Source organism: Chlamydomonas reinhardtii, chromosome 9 (genome assembly GCF_000002595.2).
Source record: "Chlamydomonas reinhardtii strain CC-503 cw92 mt+ chromosome 9, whole genome shotgun sequence".
Lineage (NCBI taxonomy): Eukaryota > Viridiplantae > Chlorophyta > Chlorophyceae > Chlamydomonadales > Chlamydomonadaceae > Chlamydomonas > Chlamydomonas reinhardtii.
Genome location: NC_057012.1, coordinates 6,112,550 through 6,131,221, shown reverse-complemented (window position 1 = coordinate 6,131,221; position 18,672 = coordinate 6,112,550). Strand labels below are relative to the sequence as shown.

Sequence of the window (18,672 nt, the reverse complement as noted above, 5' to 3'; positions counted from 1 at the left end):
TGAGCAATGATGCGAAGCGGTAAGATTTGTAGAGTCAAGAAAAGACGGGTCCGCAGGTTTGGAAGTGCAGGCGAATGCCGAGCTCAGGGCACATCAGGCACACTTCGCCACGGTTTCCCGTGACGCCAATCCCGCTGGCCGGTCGACGGCACCGCCCTCATTGCAGGACGCCTGCACCGCACTCCTACCTACCAAGCTTCAATCAAGGAAGCTTTCGTCGTCTGATATCTGCACACGCGCCTCTCCCACTCCCAGTACGTACCCCATCGCACCACGCAGACCGGTATACGAACTGCCGCTCCCTGGCGTGCCTTGCGCTCCCGACACGCCAGCCTTCACAGGCGCCATCCCCCGGGCCACCAAGCCACCAACACCCACGTATCGCTCAGATCGCACAACTGCACACGCTGGCACGCGATGTGCCATTTGATCCCTTGGCCGCTCCTGATGATACAACCGCAAACTTGCGTTCCTGGGTTGCAGGTGGCCATGCCTAACTGCGCGCGGCCCTCGTTGCGCCACCCCCCAAGGCGGGCACCGCCCTTACCTACAGCACGCAATACCAACCCGACGCAGCTGCCTGGCCGCCTAATTGCCAATGGCTAACCGCCGCGGCTGCCCCGTTCTCCCAAGTCCGCTCAGCTGGCTCGCAACCACCGCCCACCGAGCAACACCAGCACCCGAGCGACTGGTACCGGGCATCCGTGGCCGCCTCACAGTCCCAGCCCGTTACCCGCAGCCGCAGTCCGTGTCTAAACCCACAGCTCTTCCGGCATCCCGCCAGCAAACCCACGAGCAATCCAACCAGCACACCCGCCATCACCAGCGATCCTCGCTAGGCCTCAACCCGCCCGCATGCCGCCGCTACTGCCACACGCCGCAGCGCCACGCTGCCTCCACTCTCACGACGACGACGCGCCGCTCTTGCCCTTGCCCCCCTCCACCGCCGCCAGCGCTGCCCGCTCCTCCTCAGTGAGCAAGTCGTCAATCGGCACCGTGGGCCGCTGTCGCTGCTGCCGCCCACTCCCGCTCCCGCTGGCCCCAGCGGTGCCAGCTGCTGCTGCTGCTGCTGCAGGCGCCGACGCCGCTGGTCCTGGACCTGTGACCGGTGCGGAGGGCTGCGGCGCGGCTGCCAGTGCTGACGACGCCGGTACTGTAGGCGCGGCTGCAGCCTGCAGAGCCGGGCTGGTGCGCAGCCGAAAGGCATAGCGCTCCAGGTTGGCTGGCTCGAAGCCCTGCAAAAAACCGTAGTCAGAGAAGCAGGAATCAGGTCGCAGCGCGCGTCGGGTGTATGGTAGCATCATTCGCGCTGGTTCACGTGCCCAAGTTCAAGCCTTCGATGGCTCGGTTGCCTGCGCGTGCTACCCGCCCCAGCCCGTGCCACCCGGGCAGCGCCGTCCCCCTCCTTGACAGCGCTGCCGCCCTCTGCCCCGCCCCACTCCTCCATGCCCGCCAGCGTCGCCTTCTCCTAGCTAGTCATGCCTGGAACCCCCTCCGTGCCCCCGCCAGCGACGCAAGCAGCACCTGCGGCAGCGGCCAGCCCAGCCCGCGGTCCTGCAGCCGGCGCGGCGGCGGCACGTACGGCACCAGCGGGAAGCCCTGGGGCGCGCCAAAGAGGGGCAGGAGGGGGCGGGACGGGGAATGTTCAATGGGAATGAGGACGAGGCGCGAGGGGTGGTGCGACACTTGTGGAGACAAGGCAACCTTGGGCCATGCCACCTGGGGCCATGGCGACTACAAGCAGCTCCGGCATCCTGCGAAATCGCCAGCCTATGCCCATGCCGCTGGCACGCTGCGGCCCCAACCCAAGCGGCCCAGGTGCTGCCTCGCGCCAGCCCCGCACCTGGAATGGGTGGTCGGCCTCGGGAAAGATCTTGAGTTTCTCCATCCGAGCCTGCTAAGTTGTGCGTGTGTAATCAGGGAGGGCCGCGGCGGTGAGGCAGTCGCGGCGGGTTCGGTTCGGACAGAGTGTCGTGTCAGGAGCTTGTGCGGCGCCCCACTAGGTGTTCGAAGACCCGTGACAGGGCTTTGTCATGCTGCCAACACGTTTACCATTACGTATTCTGCCACTGAGTCAGGGCCGCTCTGCCTAGACTCCCAAACGTACTCCCCTCGTATCCTTGCTTCTCGTGTGACGGTGCAAAACTGCCCTCGCCCGTACCTCTCTGCTCTTGTTCTTTGGGAGCATGCCGCTGACGGCGTTGCGCAGCAGCATGCGCGGGTCCTTCTCCCACTGGTCACCCGCGGGCCGGGAGCGCAGGCCGCCGGGGTAGCCTGTCCAGGGTGGGGGCGAGATAATGAGCTCGAATGAGAATGAGCGCAAGTCTTTCGGTGTGTGGCAGAGCTTGCGCGCAAAGCGGGCATGGGCTGGCGAAACGCGGGCATGCTAGGGAGCCAAAGGGCAGCAACCAGGGAGGGCGCTGGGTGTGTGGGTGCAGGCGGTGGGGCCGGCGCTGGGGGAGGGGCTGCGAGAGTGCGCTGAGACGCTGCGGAGTTTGGACAGCACACAGACGGGTTGAGTGATGGGACTGGATAGCTGGAACTGGTTCGGAATGCGCGTATGTGCGAGGGCGTTGGCAGGTACTGCCGGGGGCTATGGGAGCGCGTGTTGGGCTAGCCGATCGTGTTGGAATGTTTGAAGCGCTCGCCTACGCGCAGCAGCTAGCCGTCGTCAAGGCAGATAACTATTCAGCCCTTCCAGCAACAGCAACAGCCAATGCTCGGCAGTGTGGCAGTGTTGCACACGTGCGCCGGCTTGCCTGTGTGCCAGCGGTACAGCTTGGTGTTCCATTTGTCGTGGGTCAGCTCCACGTGACTTGCGTTGACCACGATCACCACATCGCCCTGCTCCTTGGTGGGGTTGTAGGTGGGCTTGTCCTTGCCCTGTGGGGAGGCAAGCGTGTGTGTGTAAGGGCGTTGCAGCAGGTTGCGAGGGCGGCGAAGGGGCCCGCAGCAGCGCGGTCAGTGGGGCGAGAGTCAGTGGGAGAGCGTAGCACAGCAGCAGCAGCGTTCAGCGGCGACATGGCCAGGTGCGTGTTGAACACATAGCAAGGATTCTGCCGTAGCGGCGGCTGATGGGCCCAAGCCGGCATGTTGACACAGCCGCCTCGCCGTGTGGGTTGGCATTGAGAGGGGGCATGCAGCATGGCCCCCGCCTACCCCTGCTCTGCATTCCTGCTCCGCAGTCCCCCCGCCCAAGCGCTGGCCTCCAGCATGTGAGGCTTCACCTGAAGAATGACGGAGATTTGCTCCGCTAGGCGGCCGACCACCTGTGGCGAGGGCCGGGCCCGAGAGGCATCCCCCGTGAGCAGAGATGCTCTAGGCTGATGGTGATGGAAGCACGGAGCCGCGAGCACACGCACCTGACCCTTGGCATCAATGATCCGGAATCTAAGGCCTTCAAGTTTGATGTGTTGCAAGTCCTTGAGGTGTTTAATCGCCTCGGTGACCCGCGACATCCTTGCGACAACGCCACGACCGCTGCGCCAAGCTCAGGCTCCCATGCAACAAAACGATGATGATTTTAAGAGGTGTTTGCGACTTGTTGGGGCTTTGCAATTGAGCTCTTGCGATGATGGGTGCACACCGGCTCTAAAACATACAGGAGGTAAGCTATATTGTATTTATTTTATACCAAAGGGATTGCAGTAGTTGACTATAGAAGCTCGAACTGGGCGCACCGTAGATTGCACTGCTTATTGCACTTGCACTTGTTGCATTCCGAATGTTTCTGCCCGCTTTCCCGTCCGTTATGTAGACGTGCTCAGACGAGATTTTACATAACATTCAAACTATGCTGTTCGGCGGCGCAGCAGCGCCGCTGGGCAGGGCGCTGGCACCCGCCCGGCACGCCGCCACGGCGCACGCTGTCCGCCCATCCGTTTCATCACCAGCCGTCCGCTCGTCCGCTGCTCCCCTCGCGCTGCCCTCCTCCTACCCCCGCACACACCATGCCCAGCCTGCCTTCGCTCCTCCCAGCGCGCCAGCAGCACCTGGCACCGCTGCTGGCTGCTGGGGGCCGCCCAGCCCACGGGGAACTGCGGTGTTTGCGCGGGCGGGGCTAGCAGCGGGCGGGCAGGGGTCGGCTGCTGGCACGGGCTGGCGGCGGGAGGAGGAGGACGAGCGCATACCCGTGCCCGAGGGCGCCGTGCCACGTCGCCTAAAGATGGTGCGGCGGCGGTGCTTGCGTAGAGTCTTGAGCCAAGCGGGCTGCTCAGCGGCTGGACCGGGCGCACGCATACCTGGGGTTGCCGTGCGAGTCAGCCACGTATGTTACACGTACGGTGTGTAACCCGTACGGTTTTAATCGTAACGTCGTCAGCGCATGCACATGTGTCAAGACTATAAACTCACTAAACTCACTCAACTGCATCCGGGGCCGCCTGGGCAGCTGTGCTGCACGGTGCTCGGGCGCGCTGGCGTGCTACTCACGTCCATGCCGCCGCCGCCCCCATGCCGCCGCCCCCTATGTCGCCGCCCCCCATGCCGCCGCCCGCTATGCCACCGCCCCCATGCCGACGCCCCCCATGTCGCCGCCCCACACCAGGTGGTGGCGTATGACGGGTCAGAGTTCGCCGGCTTTCAGTTCCAGCCAGGGAAAGTACGGACGGTGCAGGTGCGTGGTCTGGTGTGGCGTGGCGTGGCGTGAGTGGGTGGGTGGGCGGGCAGGTGCAGCCCACGTTGCAGTCCCCAGTACACGGTATGCGACAGGGGAGGGTATGCCGATAAACGACTCGGTTGCAGCTGCACATACATATGGCGTGGTATAGCATGAGGGGCATGGCGTGGTGTGGACACCATTGGGAAGAGGGACTGGTGGGACAGGCTGGGCTAGGGCAGTACGGTACACTAGTGCTGATAATGATCCGTGCTCCGTGCCAGGGCCGGGCGAGCATCGTGACGTCCACAATTCTGGTTAACTCCTGCAACGTGCTGTGTTGAAAGCTGCGCCGGCCAACCAGCACCGCCCACGTGCCACGTGTGCAACCTGTAAGTAACGGCCTTGTTTCGCTGCAGGGTGAGCTGGAGCGCTGCGCCAAGCGGCTGTTTGTGGGCTGCTCGCGAATGGTGGGCTCTTCACGCACAGACGGCGGGGCGCACGCGTACGGCCAGGTGGGAGCGCGTGCGTGTGTCGATGTCAGGAAGTATGCGTGTACAGCAGAGAAGGAAAGGAAGTGCGCGTGTTTGTGAATGTGCACGTATGGCACGGACCGCGCCAAGGGGACCAGAAGCAGTCGGGCGCACGGGTTGGTGCCTTGGTGGGTGTCGTTCATTCGGCAAGCTTTGACACACGCGTGGTCTAAGCAGATTGACGCTGACCGAGCACGCGGACACCGACATAGAGGTCAAATACTGCGCATGCGTGTCGTGCCAAACCCATGTACGGTACGGCATTGCGGTTCTGGATCTGCAGGTGGTACATTTCGACGTGTACGGCGAGCGGGACAATCTGGAGAGCGACACACTGTACTACAACTCCTTCCTGCCGCCGGACGTGAGGGTGCTGGAGCTGTCGTACGCGGAGGAGGGTGCGTGGCGTGCCTGGGTTTGAGTCTGGATTTGGATTGGGTTTGGGTTGGGTTTGGTCTTGGTTGGGGCTGGGGAGGATATGGTGCGCGAATGAGGCGCGGTTGGCATCACTGGCGTGGACGTGAACTGGGGTGCGTGCGGCGGCATATCTTGGGTATGTGCATTGACAGCGGCATGTGTGGCGCGCGCTTTGACAACGTGCCGGTATCTGCTGAAGCGGCTGCCTGGCTCCGAGGCTCAGCGCCAACCTTGATGCGAGTCTTTCTAGTGTTTGGTGTGCTGCGTGTATTGTACCACAGCCCCACATGCCGGACGTCGTCACCACCTGTCTTGTGTTGCATGCGCAGGCTTCGATAGCCACTTCAGCGCCTGCGGCAAAACCTACATCTACAAGTTCGCTGCCGGGCTGCCCGACCCAATGCAGGTGAGAGTGCGATGTGATGAGAAAGTGAGGACGTGATGTAATCAGTCAGGTCATACAAGGCGCGGCTGTCATTTCCAATGCCAGCTGAGGCGAGACCAAGGTAGGGGGCGGCAATCGCTCTCTGTCGCCCTGATCAATCGATATGGGTTAGCTGTGCGCCGGGTTTCGCAGATCTGGCCTGAGCGATTCTAACATGAGCACAGCCCCCCCCCCCCTTAGGACCATTTCTGTGTCCGTGCCTTCCAGTCCTTCGCCATTGCTCGCCCCCTGCCGTCCCGGTGACTGCATTTCACATTCCATGTTGATGGATCACTGCCGCTGCCTTGCAATGACGCGCATGCCCACCTCCCGACACCTGCCCGCCGCACAGGCTAAGTACCGGTGGTGGGTATACGACCGCTGGTGCGAGCGCAGCCGCGGAAAGCCGAGCAAACTGTCCGACATCCGGGTGAGCCGCCCAGTAACGTATCGGTAATCCGATTTGGTCCGCTGAATCGCTGGCCGGCCAACAAGCATTGATGCACACGTTTACGTCAACCTTTGCTCTCTGCGAAGCCGCCGGTCAAGCCTGCCAATCTACTGCATCGCGTGCGTGCATGTGCGTGTGTGCGTGTGTGTCTGTTTCATTATGCTGCTGGAAGACACCATCTTTGCCCTATTTCCCGCCCCTTTCCCCGCCCCTTGCCCCCCCCTCCAACCCCATCCCCACAACCGCGCGCAGCTGGACGTAGGCGCCATGTGTGAGGCCGGCCAGCTGCTGCTGGGGCGACACGACTTCAGCGCCTTCATGGACGCCAAGAGGCCCGCGGGTGGGTGGGGGCGGGCGTGGTCTACTGGATGGGTGGATGGATGGATGGGTGCGCGTGCAAAAGCAACCGCGGGCAACAAGGGAAGGAAGGTGGCGCACGGGACTGCGTGCATGTGCGGGTGTCATCATACATGCTCGAGCGGTTGAGCCCAACTAACGATGTGTGTGTGGGGGGGGGCGAATGTGGTAAGGCGTGGCTTTGGCATGATGGAGCGTGCAAGGCATTGCTCTGGATACCTAGCGGCCTATTGACAAAGCACCGCACGAGCACCGAGAGCATCAGCAGCCGGCCTGAAAGCGCGCTGTGGCTTCTTGCCATGTGCTGCCATGTGCTGCCGTATGCAGGCCTGGGCAGCGCTAAGCGGAAGAATCCAAAGGTGGGCGCGGGCGCGGGCTGTCAAAAATCCACCAGGCGATGGGCGACTGTGTATGTCTGTGTGAGATTGCGTGTGTGCGTGTGTGTGTGTGTGTGTGGTGTTGTGTTACAGGGCAGTAGCTCCCTACGCTGGGCGCGTGTCTAACCCACTTCCTTATGCCTCTCCCTAACGCTTTGTTGCGGCGAGGAGGCCGGTTCCCCTGTCGTACGGTATGCGCCAGCACTTGCGCGAATGTGTGACCACCGTAAGGGCACCCATACCCATTTCTCACATTGCCTACCTACCTCTTCTTTACTCTTTCTCCGGCTGTGTGTGTCTGTCTGTGCCTACGCATGCCCGTGTGCAGCTGGCGGAACGGGGAATCAAGCCGGAGCGCACGTCAGCCAAGAACACACGGTGGGGGTGGGGAAGGGTTGTGAATACCAGCCCAAACTAAACCGAACCCAATGCAAAAGAGGGGGCGGTAGTTTGTTCCAAAGTCCAAACCCAGCTAAACCAAAGATCAAGCTAGCCCACATAGCGCGGGTAGGCGGGCGGGTGACCGGGCGATCGGGGCGCGAGTGGTGAGGCCCATGGCGGGGCAATGGGCATGGCCACGCGTCCACGGCCCTGCCTAGCCGGCCCTGATGAGGTCTCAGCCCCATCAGCCACCTTCCTGGCCGGTTCGTGCGCCCTGCGTGCTCTCCATCCGGCCCTCCCACGCCCCTGTCCTCCACCTCCCCCCCCCACCTGCCACCCACCCACCCTGCCCCCACTCTGTGTACGTTGGGCTCGCGCAATTACCCCACCCATGCCCCTGCTTCTGTTCCTGCCACGTACGCCTCTGCCGCCTGTTCCTCTGTCGCCCACCCCACACTTCGCTACACTTTCCTGTACCAATCTTTGCAACCCCACCCCATCCATACCGCATCCTGTACCGCTTTTCGAAACATCCTTGCAACCCCACCCCAATCCCCGCATCTCTGCAGCATCCTGAGCCACCTGTCCATCACTGAAGGCGTCAGCGCGCTCAGCGGCGGCCAGGAGGTCACCATGGAGGTCACCGGCAACGGATTCCTGTACAGGTGCAGTGATTTGGTCGAAACATGTCATAAAACTGCTGTCACCAGCGACGGTTGTATGGGGTTTGTGTGGCCGCATGGCCAACAAGGCAAGTTGTCGGACACTATTGTCGGACACTATTGCAAATTCCTGTCTACACCTGGCTTCCGGTGTTTCATGCTCGAGCATTAGCCCTTTCTGTTACGTGAGAATTCAGTGCTGTGGATGGGGCCATGACCTTGTGCAACTGAGCCACTGGAGCGGATGCATGGCGTTTCACTAGCTGTCTAGTGCTTGCCACTCTGCTAGCCAGACTAAGACGGTCTGGTACGAGCAAACACGCAACTTCACTACATCCTGCGCCACTTCTTGCTGCAACCCCCCGCACACACGAGCAGGATGGTACGCATGCTGGCGGCTGGGCTGGTGGAAGTTGGGCACGGCCGCATCACGCCGCAGGTGAGGGGCATGAGGGGCGCGAGGGGCGTGATAGGCGTTAGGGGCGGCAGATCGAGGGGTAATGAGCGGGAGCCCTAGCGGGGGTCCGGGTTTGGGACTGTTTGCACCATTGCATGAGGATTGGGGCGGGGCGGTGCCCGGGGCGGCGCGGGCACGCGTGCTGTGTATTGAGAGCCCGACGTACCGGCCGTTTAGCCTCACCCCCCCCCCCCCCCGCCAGTCTTGGCGCTGCTCCCGTGACTCGTGCACCCACTGCCCCGCGTCACCCTACTCGCTGACAGCCAACTGCAACTGGTCAACTGCCCGTGCCGGATCACACGTGACGTGCGGGCAGCAGCAGCCCAGTGCCCACAGCACCGCCCCGCGTCTTCCTCGCCTGTACAGTACGCAACTGCAACAGCACAGCCACAAACACATGGCATGTTGCATGGTGTTCCCTTCCCGTGCGCTCTCTAACGCATGGCCTGTGTCGACCCTCTCCCCTTGCGCTTTCCTAACACAGGGTTTGCTAAAGCTCCTGGAGAAAGGGGACCGGTCAGCGCTACCGGAGGCCGCACCGCCCACCGGACTGTATCTGGCGAGCGTGCACTACGCAGGGGATGCCGTGTTCGAATCCAGGATCCAAGCGGTGACCGATCGGATCCGACTGCAGGCAGGGTCTGGATCCTTTGGATTCGGATCCCGGCCGGCGGCGGGGGCAGCTGCGGCCGGGGACGGGGCGTCGTCGAGCGGGGCACTGGCGGCGGCTGGAGCGGAGGCGGAGGCGGAGGCAGTGGAGGTGGCGGCGGAGCTTCGCCAGACGCAAGGACAGAAGGCGGCGGCACTCATGCGTGCGGCGGCGGCGGCACGGCGTGCGGCGGCGGCTGATGCAGGGGGAGGTGGCGAGGGTGGGGCTGGGGAGGCGGGTGAGGAGGGCCTGGGCCTGGCGCTGGTGGGGACGGACGGAAGAGTGGATTACTCCAAGCTCAAGGACCGGGACGACGACCAGTAGAAGGGTGGGCGGGCAGGGTTGGCGGGTTGCGAGCTGCGAGGGTGCGATGGACTGCCGCACAGGACGGGGGAGGGGGGGGGGATGCGCCCGAGCCCACTGACGTAGGTCCCAAAAGTCAAGGATTCGGGGGGGAGGGGTAAGTTGCACTGTTGCGGGGTTAACTGGGGAGGCTTGCTGCACTGGCTAGCTTGCCTGGCTCATACTTCCCATACGTGTTCGAAGATGCTTTAGACTAACACTGCGAAGCCGAGGAAGCCAGTATGTCGGACGTATGTCGGACGTCCTTACGGTCACCTGACCCAATCGCTTGCCCGATGGCAGCTGGAGTACCGTTGCACGGCGCGGCCGACCAGCCGCCGACCAGGCGGCACCGGGAGCAGCGAGCCTGCCATGTGCGGCTGTCTGTCGCTGTCTACCCGCTGGCACACGCTACCAGGCCGCCAGGCTCAGGGTATCCATGGACAGCAGCAGAGACCTTGTCCATGTATTCGGAGTCATGGGTTACGCGTCGGGGAAGGCTTGCTGCACTGGGTAGCTTGCCTGGCTCATACGGTACTTCCCACACGTATGTCGACGGTCTGTGGCAAGGTCTGTGGCTTCCGGGCATCCCTGCCTCTGACGCGGGTGTGACGACGGCAGGCTTTTGTCGTGTGTACTGACACGCGTCAGGCATCGCCTTGTGTGGGTAAAGCATGTGAGGAGGACGTAGCTGTGAGAAGGGGCAGGATGGTGCGAAGGGGTGCGAGGCCTGCGCGAGCATTGCCCACATGTGGAACATGCGCGGCCCCTGCATTCAACTGTGTCGGATTAGCCGCCGTCGCACTATTAACGCTCACTGACCGTTTACGAGCTGAAGCTGCTGAACATACGTATGTCGGAGTGAATAGTGCCACGGCCAGATGCACCATTTTCTGCGCGCTTAGCCTTAGCGCTCCTCTTGGCTGTTACCTTTCTATGTCTAGGCACTTGACTACCTCTCTTTGCCCCAAGCAGCAATGTGTCGCACGGAACCGCAAGCTGCGCGTGGCTCAGTCGGAACAGAGTGTGCTTTCCGCGCGTCTGCACAGCTGCTCTGGCGCTGCAACGTTGCTAACGAGGATGTATGCTCAGTGATGAGTGTCTGGCGCCCCTGCGTGGAGCCGGCTGGCGTTGTGTAGAGTCTGCAATGTTCCCGGGTGAGTGCATCGATTTTAGGTGCCTCAGTGTCCGTGTCCCCCAACGCGCGCAAACCATACGCAACGCTGGAATTAGTGCTCCAGTGCATATGTGCAACGATTTGGCCGCGTTTCGGTGGTTCCTGAAGCGTGCTGGGCCCGTGCGTGTGTGGCCGCGTTAGGCTGCGTCCTCCGCCCCATCGTCGCGCCCCCAGCGGCCAGCGCCCCTGCCACCCGTCAGCCACGCCCCCGGTTGCGGTGCCACGCCTTAGTTATGCCACTTCAGGGTGGATGTGCTCAGAAAGGCGTCTGAAGCTGCAGTTTCGGAATTGTGGACAAGTTGTTCCGATGACCCCAGAGGTTCTATGGCTTAATGGATAAAGCGCCGGTCTACGGAACCGGAGATTCCAGGTTCGATCCCTGGTAGAATCGTGGTTTCTGTGCAGCCTAGTGTGTCCCCTCGTCTGCTTCTATAGCTCAGCCGGTAGAGCGTGCGGCTGTTACATATATCCGAGTCCGTGCCGGATATCTCTGCCACCGCAAGGTCGACGGTTCAAGCCCGTCTGGAAGCGAAGCCTACCCCCTTGCAAAGGGGTTGGGAATGCCTTTTGGCACATTTGCTTTTGCGGCCCTAAATGTGTGATTGCCTGAGCGCGGCTGTTGCCAACAGGGTGCCTAAAATCGCTTCTAGGGGTATATTGACACATATTGACAGGGGGCCTGCAATGCGTGCAAGGGGCTCATGAAGGTGTGCTGACAAGTATGGTATGGTGATGGCCCAAAACGGGTCCATGCGTGCGTCACTCGATGCGCTCACGCCAGGTGGTGATGTTGGTGGCTGTGCTGCAATACGCTGCTGGCATCCTCCCACATCTTGCCCACTCTGTCAACTGTCTCCCCACCCTGACCTGTCCTGCCCACGCTGTCCTTATTTGGCGCTCACCGCTCCCCTACCCCACCCACTGGCTTTCGGCAGGTACCCCGGCCTAGCCACCTCGCCCACTTTCGCTGCACTGTGTGAGTGTGAGGGTTATGGGCTGTCGGCCGACAGGTGGTTGCTTCGCGTGACTGTCATGGATCAGAGCCGTAATTCGCTATAGTCTAGGCGGTCAGGATACAGGATTCTCATCGTGCCCCACTTGGGACCGTGGAAAACTCCTGAGACCCGGGTTCGAGTCCCGGTAGCGAAATGCTCACAACGACAGCTCGGCACGTTGCCGAGGATGAGGGGTCGTCATCGTATAGTGGTTAGTATCCCCGCCTGTCATTTCTCAGCCCGCGGGAGGCCGGGGTTCGATTCCCCGTGACGGCGTGAGCCTTTTTGGCCGTTCAAGGCTGTGAGCGACATGGCATATGGCGCGCGGGGGCACCTGGTATCGGAGCTTTTGCCAGGCACATTGCCCAGGGAGAATGCTGCAGCATATGTGCGTGCATGCGCGCACATGTGTGTGCTTTGGCTCTGTTGTGGGGGTTTTGGCGAGTGCACTGATTGTTTGTGTTCATTGCCTGGTCTGCTGATGCACTTGCGCGCTTCGCTGTGTGTGCAAGCAGGCCTGTGCAAGTGTAGGGCCTTCCTACTGGAGGCGTCCGCACCGCTGTATTGGACACATGCTGGCGCGCGTGCTTAGTGTGTGGCGCGGCGTTGGCGTGCATCCTTCTATCGATGGCGAGGTGGCCGAGCGGTCTAAGGCGCTAGTTTCAGGCACTAGCTGGATCATCCAGCGGAAGCTACTAGTCCGAAAGGGCGTGAGTTCAAATCTCACCCTCGTCAGCCGTTTTGTCCCATTATGCATGTGTATAGTGGTGCGCTGCGCGTGTGCCCAGATTCCGCCGGCAGAGGAAGCGGCGAACCGGCAGGTGCGCCGCTGTCTGCGGAAGAAGCAAGAAGGCAACAGGGACAGAAGGGCAGAGTGTCCTTTGCTAGGGGTCAGTGTGACGGCGAGAGCGCCTTGTCGGCTTGCTTGTGTGTAGTGCAACGCCGCCTTCACATGCACACAATGTTAGTGAGGTGTGTTAGCAAATGGTACCAACGGCTCCACGCGGAATGGAACCTGAATGGGGTTCAGGATATGGTGGAGGCACAGCGAGCTAGATGGGCTCATAAAGCGCACCACAAGTGCAATACTGACACTCCCCGCCCTGCCCCGCCCCGCCCCGTGCGTCATACTGCACCACAGGTGGCAACGAAGTAGCAGCTGCTGGCGCTGCAGGAGGCAAGCCGCGGGTGGGCATGCGCTGGGCCCTTTCTGGTGCCTGGGCAGCTGGGCGAGTGGGCTGCGATGCCCTGAGAAGCACTCGACCGGGGGCGTGCTTGCATGCACACAAGGTACCGTAGGTGTGAAAAAAAGGTAGGAAGGAACCGCAGGGCGACAAGCACCTATCAGGTGCAAAAGGCGCGCGGTCCATTCACGTCGCAGCTGGCTGTTGGATTGGGTGCTGGTTTCTGACACGAAGTATGGATTGCTCACAAATCAACAAAAATGACCGGGGTATCTATACCCCATCATGTGTTTCGGTTTAACGCGCGCGGGGTGGTGCGCGGCTGTGGGGCAGGCTGCACCGCGGCGGGCTGCGCGGAGGCGGGCGCAGGGGCGGCGGGCTGCTGGGTGGGGGGCTGTCCTTCAACTTCCTGTACCAGTGCTTGGCCGTCATGGGCGTTGGCAACCGCTTCCGGGCGTGGGTCAAGCTGCTGCATACGGGCACGCGCTCTGCCGCCCTGGCTCATGGAGAAATGTCCGTGTGAGGCTCGGATGACTGCTGAGGCTAGGGCTCATCACTTCTGGGACTGTGTGGTGGCGGAGGCTCTGCGTGATGTGTTGCGGGAGCATGCGAATGTGGGCATCGCACGAAACCAGTTGTGGTTGGTACAAGCGCCACCGGGCCTATTGCAGGTTGTGCGGGACACCGTGTGCTTGGCTGATGTGGCGGCACTGGATTACGGCCGACAGCGCCTATACACATGCTGTGATGCCTCGGATCGGACTGCGGAGGTTGCTGTTGTGCGAAGATTTGGTGTGAAGGTGATTGCGGACTCCTGGTCGCGGCTAGCTGCGTTCGTGAGTCTGCGTTGGCCTCTGTACCGCTGGGACCTTGTCCCGAACCAGCACCCTTTCCGAAAGATGATGTTGTGTCATGTCATTCTGCCGGTTATGAGTGCCTCCGCCACCTGCAGGGGTCGTATCTTGTTTTTGGGGTAATGTCTAGCTCCAGACAAAAACGGCCGGGTGGCCGCCGTCTTTTGTCTGGGCACCTGGCGGTTTGGGGGCTTCTCCATAGGAATTCGGACAAAACCCGTCCCAAACCCCGGCCAACAAAGTCTCACCCCAGACATTAGCCCCCGGGAGGAATGTCTAGGAAACGGCCAAAATGGCCAATTAATGTCTGGAGACATTAAGATAGGAGCCCTGGCCACCTGTTACTCCATAGTGACTTTACAACGACTAATGTGTAGTTCTTGTGACTCGCTGAGAGCAGACTGATCACCTGCGGGAGCGAGAACGCCAAGGCGTGTTCAGCGGCAGACAAGACTAGCCTTTGGACCAGCTAGCAATCGGAGGGCATGCCCAGTGGGAACCACTGGGGTATCTCACAACTCGGGGACTGCGACGGCAGTCCTTTGTCCCAGCAAACCCGCACTCGCGTATTCCTCCAGCAGTGAAGCAGCGTCCTCGCCTGGTTTAACACAGGTGGCCAGAGTGCATGCGCAACCCAGTAACAGCGGACAGTGCCGCTCACAGGCGTCACTGCCCGCTACGTGCGCCGACCAACTGTACAGCAACTTCTCACTCGCACCTTTCTCTCAGGCTGATAGCAAACAAGGTTAATCCTTAATCCTACACCAAGTAGGCGATACACAGCAGTCTTAGCTGCTCAAGTCCACAACACGCAGTCACACACGCGACACGAAACCCTAGGCTACACACGTTCGTGCCGGTGGAATGCAGTGCCGGCAGAATGGCGCGACAGTTGGAGGGGTTATTTTTGTGGGTCCAGCAGCGGATTCGCCACCGGCCTCACCTTGGGTTGTCAGCTTACGGACCTGCGAGTCGGACCTGCGCAGTCTTATGACGCCGGCCCACGGCGTAGGCGAGCCTGAGTGAGCAGCGCTCGCGTTTGCTGTGAGCCAGGCCTGGGGCTCCTCCTCTCTCCGGAGGCGAGGAGCATGGGGTTCATTCGGGGATCTCTCCTCGGGTGAGCGTGCGTGTCTCGTACGTTTTGGGACCTGGCTTAGTCCACGACTGTCTTCCCATATGTAACCCCTATCAGCTGTGCTGCATGCTGTGTAGCGGCGAGTCATGTGGCAGCGGCGGGGAACAGGCGGTGCAAGAGCTATTGCCGCGCACCTGTCTGTAACAGTCGCACAGTGCCTTCCCAACTTCTCAACCCAACCCCCTGTACCAGCCCGCGCGCGTTAAACCGAAACACATGATGGGGTAATAGATACCCCGGTCATTTTTGTTGATTTGTGAGCAATCCATACTTCGTGTCAGAAACCAGCACCCAATCCAACAGCCAGCTGCGACGTGAATGGACCGCGCGCCTTTTGCACCTGATAGGTGCTTGTCGCCCTGCGGTTCCTTCCTACCTTTTTTTCACACCTACGGTACCTTGTGTGCATGCAAGCACGCCCCCGGTCGAGTGCTTCTCAGGGCATCGCAGCCCACTCGCCCAGCTGCCCAGGCACCAGAAAGGGCCCAGCGCATGCCCACCCGCGGCTTGCCTCCTGCAGCGCCAGCAGCTGCTACTTCGTTGCCACCTGTGGTGCAGTATGACGCACGGGGCGGGGCGGGGCAGGGCGGGGAGTGTCAGTATTGCACTTGTGGTGCGCTTTATGAGCCCATCTAGCTCGCTGTGCCTCCACCATATCCTGAACCCCATTCAGGTTCCATTCCGCGTGGAGCCGTTGGTACCATTTGCTAACACACCTCACTAACATTGTGTGCATGTGAAGGCGGCGTTGCACTACACACAAGCAAGCCGACAAGGCGCTCTCGCCGTCACACTGACCCCTAGCAAAGGACACTCTGCCCTTCTGTCCCTGTTGCCTTCTTGCTTCTTCCGCAGACAGCGGCGCACCTGCCGGTTCGCCGCTTCCTCTGCCGGCGGAATCTGGGCACACGCGCAGCGCACCACTATACACATGCATAATGGGACAAAACGGCTGACGAGGGTGAGATTTGAACTCACGCCCTTTCGGACTAGTAGCTTCCGCTGGATGATCCAGCTAGTGCCTGAAACTAGCGCCTTAGACCGCTCGGCCACCTCGCCATCGATAGAAGGATGCACGCCAACGCCGCGCCACACACTAAGCACGCGCGCCAGCATGTGTCCAATACAGCGGTGCGGACGCCTCCAGTAGGAAGGCCCTACACTTGCACAGGCCTGCTTGCACACACAGCGAAGCGCGCAAGTGCATCAGCAGACCAGGCAATGAACACAAACAATCAGTGCACTCGCCAAAACCCCCACAACAGAGCCAAAGCACACACATGTGCGCGCATGCACGCACATATGCTGCAGCATTCTCCCTGGGCAATGTGCCTGGCAAAAGCTCCGATACCAGGTGCCCCCGCGCGCCATATGCCATGTCGCTCACAGCCTTGAACGGCCAAAAAGGCTCACGCCGTCACGGGGAATCGAACCCCGGCCTCCCGCGGGCTGAGAAATGACAGGCGGGGATACTAACCACTATACGATGACGACCCCTCATCCTCGGCAACGTGCCGAGCTGTCGTTGTGAGCATTTCGCTACCGGGACTCGAACCCGGGTCTCAGGAGTTTTCCACGGTCCCAAGTGGGGCACGATGAGAATCCTGTATCCTGACCGCCTAGACTATAGCGAATTACGGCTCTGATCCATGACAGTCACGCGAAGCAACCACCTGTCGGCCGACAGCCCATAACCCTCACACTCACACAGTGCAGCGAAAGTGGGCGAGGTGGCTAGGCCGGGGTACCTGCCGAAAGCCAGTGGGTGGGGTAGGGGAGCGGTGAGCGCCAAATAAGGACAGCGTGGGCAGGACAGGTCAGGGTGGGGAGACAGTTGACAGAGTGGGCAAGATGTGGGAGGATGCCAGCAGCGTATTGCAGCACAGCCACCAACATCACCACCTGGCGTGAGCGCATCGAGTGACGCACGCATGGACCCGTTTTGGGCCATCACCATACCATACTTGTCAGCACACCTTCATGAGCCCCTTGCACGCATTGCAGGCCCCCTGTCAATATGTGTCAATATACCCCTAGAAGCGATTTTAGGCACCCTGTTGGCAACAGCCGCGCTCAGGCAATCACACATTTAGGGCCGCAAAAGCAAATGTGCCAAAAGGCATTCCCAACCCCTTTGCAAGGGGGTAGGCTTCGCTTCCAGACGGGCTTGAACCGTCGACCTTGCGGTGGCAGAGATATCCGGCACGGACTCGGATATATGTAACAGCCGCACGCTCTACCGGCTGAGCTATAGAAGCAGACGAGGGGACACACTAGGCTGCACAGCAACCACGATTCTACCAGGGATCGAACCTGGAATCTCCGGTTCCGTAGACCGGCGCTTTATCCATCAAGCCATAGAACCTCTGCGTGGGAATGTGCTGCGCTCGCCGCTGCAAATGCAGATCGGAGCGCGCCAAGGCCGACGCACAGCTGGGCGCCAACATGCTGCTGCCGCCGTATCAGGGCCGGCTGGTGGTCGGGAGCACGGGCGTGATCGCGCGCACGATGGCGCATCTGCGCGCGCGGTACGCCTTTGTTCCGATCCCGGGCCAGACCAAGCTTCGCAAGGTGTACGCGTGCGAGACTCCGGCCTGCAACGCTCGTATGGAGTGGGTTGCCAAGGATGCTACCGCCAAGGCCTGGCTCGTTTCGCATAGCCCGCACAGCCATGCGGCAGCCGCGCCGACGCCTACGGCGACACCCGGCCAGCTGACAAGGTGTGTTTGATGGAGTGGGACCACGCGTGTTGGTGTGCGCGTGTGCGTGCGGGGTGGGGGTGGGGGTAGGGGTAGGGGGGTAGGCGGAATCGGGGCCAGGCAAGCGGGCGAGGGGTACAGGAGCTCGCAGTGGGCGCGAGGTACATAGGACCGCACAGGGGTGCTTTGTGGGGCGCTGTTTTGAGCGGGCCTTTGCGCACGTATTGTGTATATACAGGCAAGCGCTGCGCAACAAGAACTTCTGCATCGCCAAGACTTGGGTGGAGACGTTCAAGCGTACACTGGTCGCCGCTGAGCTGAGCAGGTGCAGTAGCGGGATTTCTCAGCACAGCAACGGCAGGGCACCAGCGTACTGAGATCGGACAGGTCTGCTGCGCGTGCGGCATGACTCCCCCGGTGCGGGGGATTCAGGCGAAGCGCTGGCCGCTTGCGGCAGGCGTGGCTGCCGATGCTGTCGTCGGCAGCACCAGGCTCTGCATCGCCCCCGTTGTGTGGGGCCCGCATCCTGGGTAGTGCAGCGTTGGCAGGGGGGTAGTTGCGCGGGAGTAGTTGCTTGTGGGAAGTGGAGGGAGGTGCATGCGCAAGATCTGTTGCAGCAGTGGCATGATTCCCCCGGTGCGGGGGACGTAGTCATTGTTTGCAGCAGCAGGCTCTGCGCTGCTCCCGTTGTGTGGGGCTCGCATCCTGGGGAGTGGGGTGTAGGCGTGGGCATGGGTGCGGCGCCTTGCATGGGTGATTCACACTGACCATTGTGCCTGCAATTGTGTGTTCTGTGCATGGAGGCGCGAGGAGGGTGCTGCGTCAGCGGAAGCTGCGCAGGAGCTGCTTGTGCAAGGCGTGGCCAGCAGCATCGGGTGGGTTCGCTTGTATGTGCGGCTGTGGGCAGCGCAGGCAGGGACAGTGCATGCCAACTGCTGCAAGGCACTCTGCTGACGCTGTGCACATGTTTGGATACCCGCA

General features: G+C 61.5%; 3 protein-coding genes across 3 annotated transcripts; 2 read left to right on the top strand and 1 right to left on the bottom strand.

The window, feature by feature from the left end:
* Positions 1-24: 24 nt before the first annotated feature.
* CHLRE_09g405200v5 (uncharacterized protein) lies at positions 25-3,627 on the bottom strand. Its single transcript, XM_001697551.2, has 7 exons — positions 3,363-3,627; positions 3,228-3,269; positions 2,760-2,883; positions 2,162-2,274; positions 1,844-1,894; positions 1,525-1,599; positions 25-1,235 (listed from the first exon to the last, which is right to left on the bottom strand). Exons 1-7 carry the CDS (start codon positions 3,456-3,458, stop codon positions 903-905), a joined length of 834 nt encoding a protein of 277 aa, XP_001697603.1. The 5' UTR covers positions 3,459-3,627; the 3' UTR covers positions 25-902.
* A 99-nt stretch (positions 3,628-3,726) lies between these two features.
* CHLRE_09g405150v5 (uncharacterized protein) lies at positions 3,727-10,612 on the top strand. The gene is made up of 12 exons (XM_043066155.1): positions 3,727-4,168; positions 4,547-4,615; positions 5,017-5,112; positions 5,414-5,528; positions 5,877-5,953; positions 6,324-6,401; positions 6,675-6,762; positions 7,107-7,138; positions 7,485-7,534; positions 8,107-8,202; positions 8,578-8,638; positions 9,141-10,612. Exons 1-12 carry the CDS (start codon positions 3,794-3,796, stop codon positions 9,627-9,629), a joined length of 1,626 nt encoding a protein of 541 aa, XP_042921451.1. The 5' UTR covers positions 3,727-3,793; the 3' UTR covers positions 9,630-10,612.
* A 6,374-nt stretch (positions 10,613-16,986) lies between these two features.
* CHLRE_09g403441v5 (uncharacterized protein) lies at positions 16,987-18,672 on the top strand. Its single transcript, XM_043066116.1, has 2 exons — positions 16,987-17,712; positions 17,930-18,672. Exons 1-2 carry the CDS (start codon positions 17,369-17,371, stop codon positions 18,066-18,068), a joined length of 483 nt encoding a protein of 160 aa, XP_042921450.1. The 5' UTR covers positions 16,987-17,368; the 3' UTR covers positions 18,069-18,672.

Excerpts from the sequence above, each read along its gene's own strand:
- CHLRE_09g405200v5 (XM_001697551.2), bottom strand. The coding sequence starts at position 3,458 with ATGTCGCGGGTCACCGAGGCGATTAAACACCTCAAGGACTTGCAACAC. Across the intron at positions 1,895-2,161 it reads CAAAGAACAAGAGCAGAGAG|GCTCGGATGGAGAAACTCAA; the intron begins GTACGGGCGAGG and ends ACAACTTAGCAG. Across the intron at positions 1,236-1,524 it reads TGGGCTGGCCGCTGCCGCAG|GGCTTCGAGCCAGCCAACCT; the intron begins GTGCTGCTTGCG and ends GGTTTTTTGCAG.
- CHLRE_09g405150v5 (XM_043066155.1), top strand. The coding sequence starts at position 3,794 with ATGCTGTTCGGCGGCGCAGCAGCGCCGCTGGGCAGGGCGCTGGCACCC. Across the intron at positions 4,616-5,016 it reads GGAAAGTACGGACGGTGCAG|GGTGAGCTGGAGCGCTGCGC; the intron begins GTGCGTGGTCTG and ends GTTTCGCTGCAG. Across the intron at positions 5,113-5,413 it reads GGGCGCACGCGTACGGCCAG|GTGGTACATTTCGACGTGTA; the intron begins GTGGGAGCGCGT and ends CTGGATCTGCAG.
- CHLRE_09g403441v5 (XM_043066116.1), top strand. The coding sequence starts at position 17,369 with ATGTGCTGCGCTCGCCGCTGCAAATGCAGATCGGAGCGCGCCAAGGCC. Across the intron at positions 17,713-17,929 it reads ACACCCGGCCAGCTGACAAG|GCAAGCGCTGCGCAACAAGA; the intron begins GTGTGTTTGATG and ends GTGTATATACAG.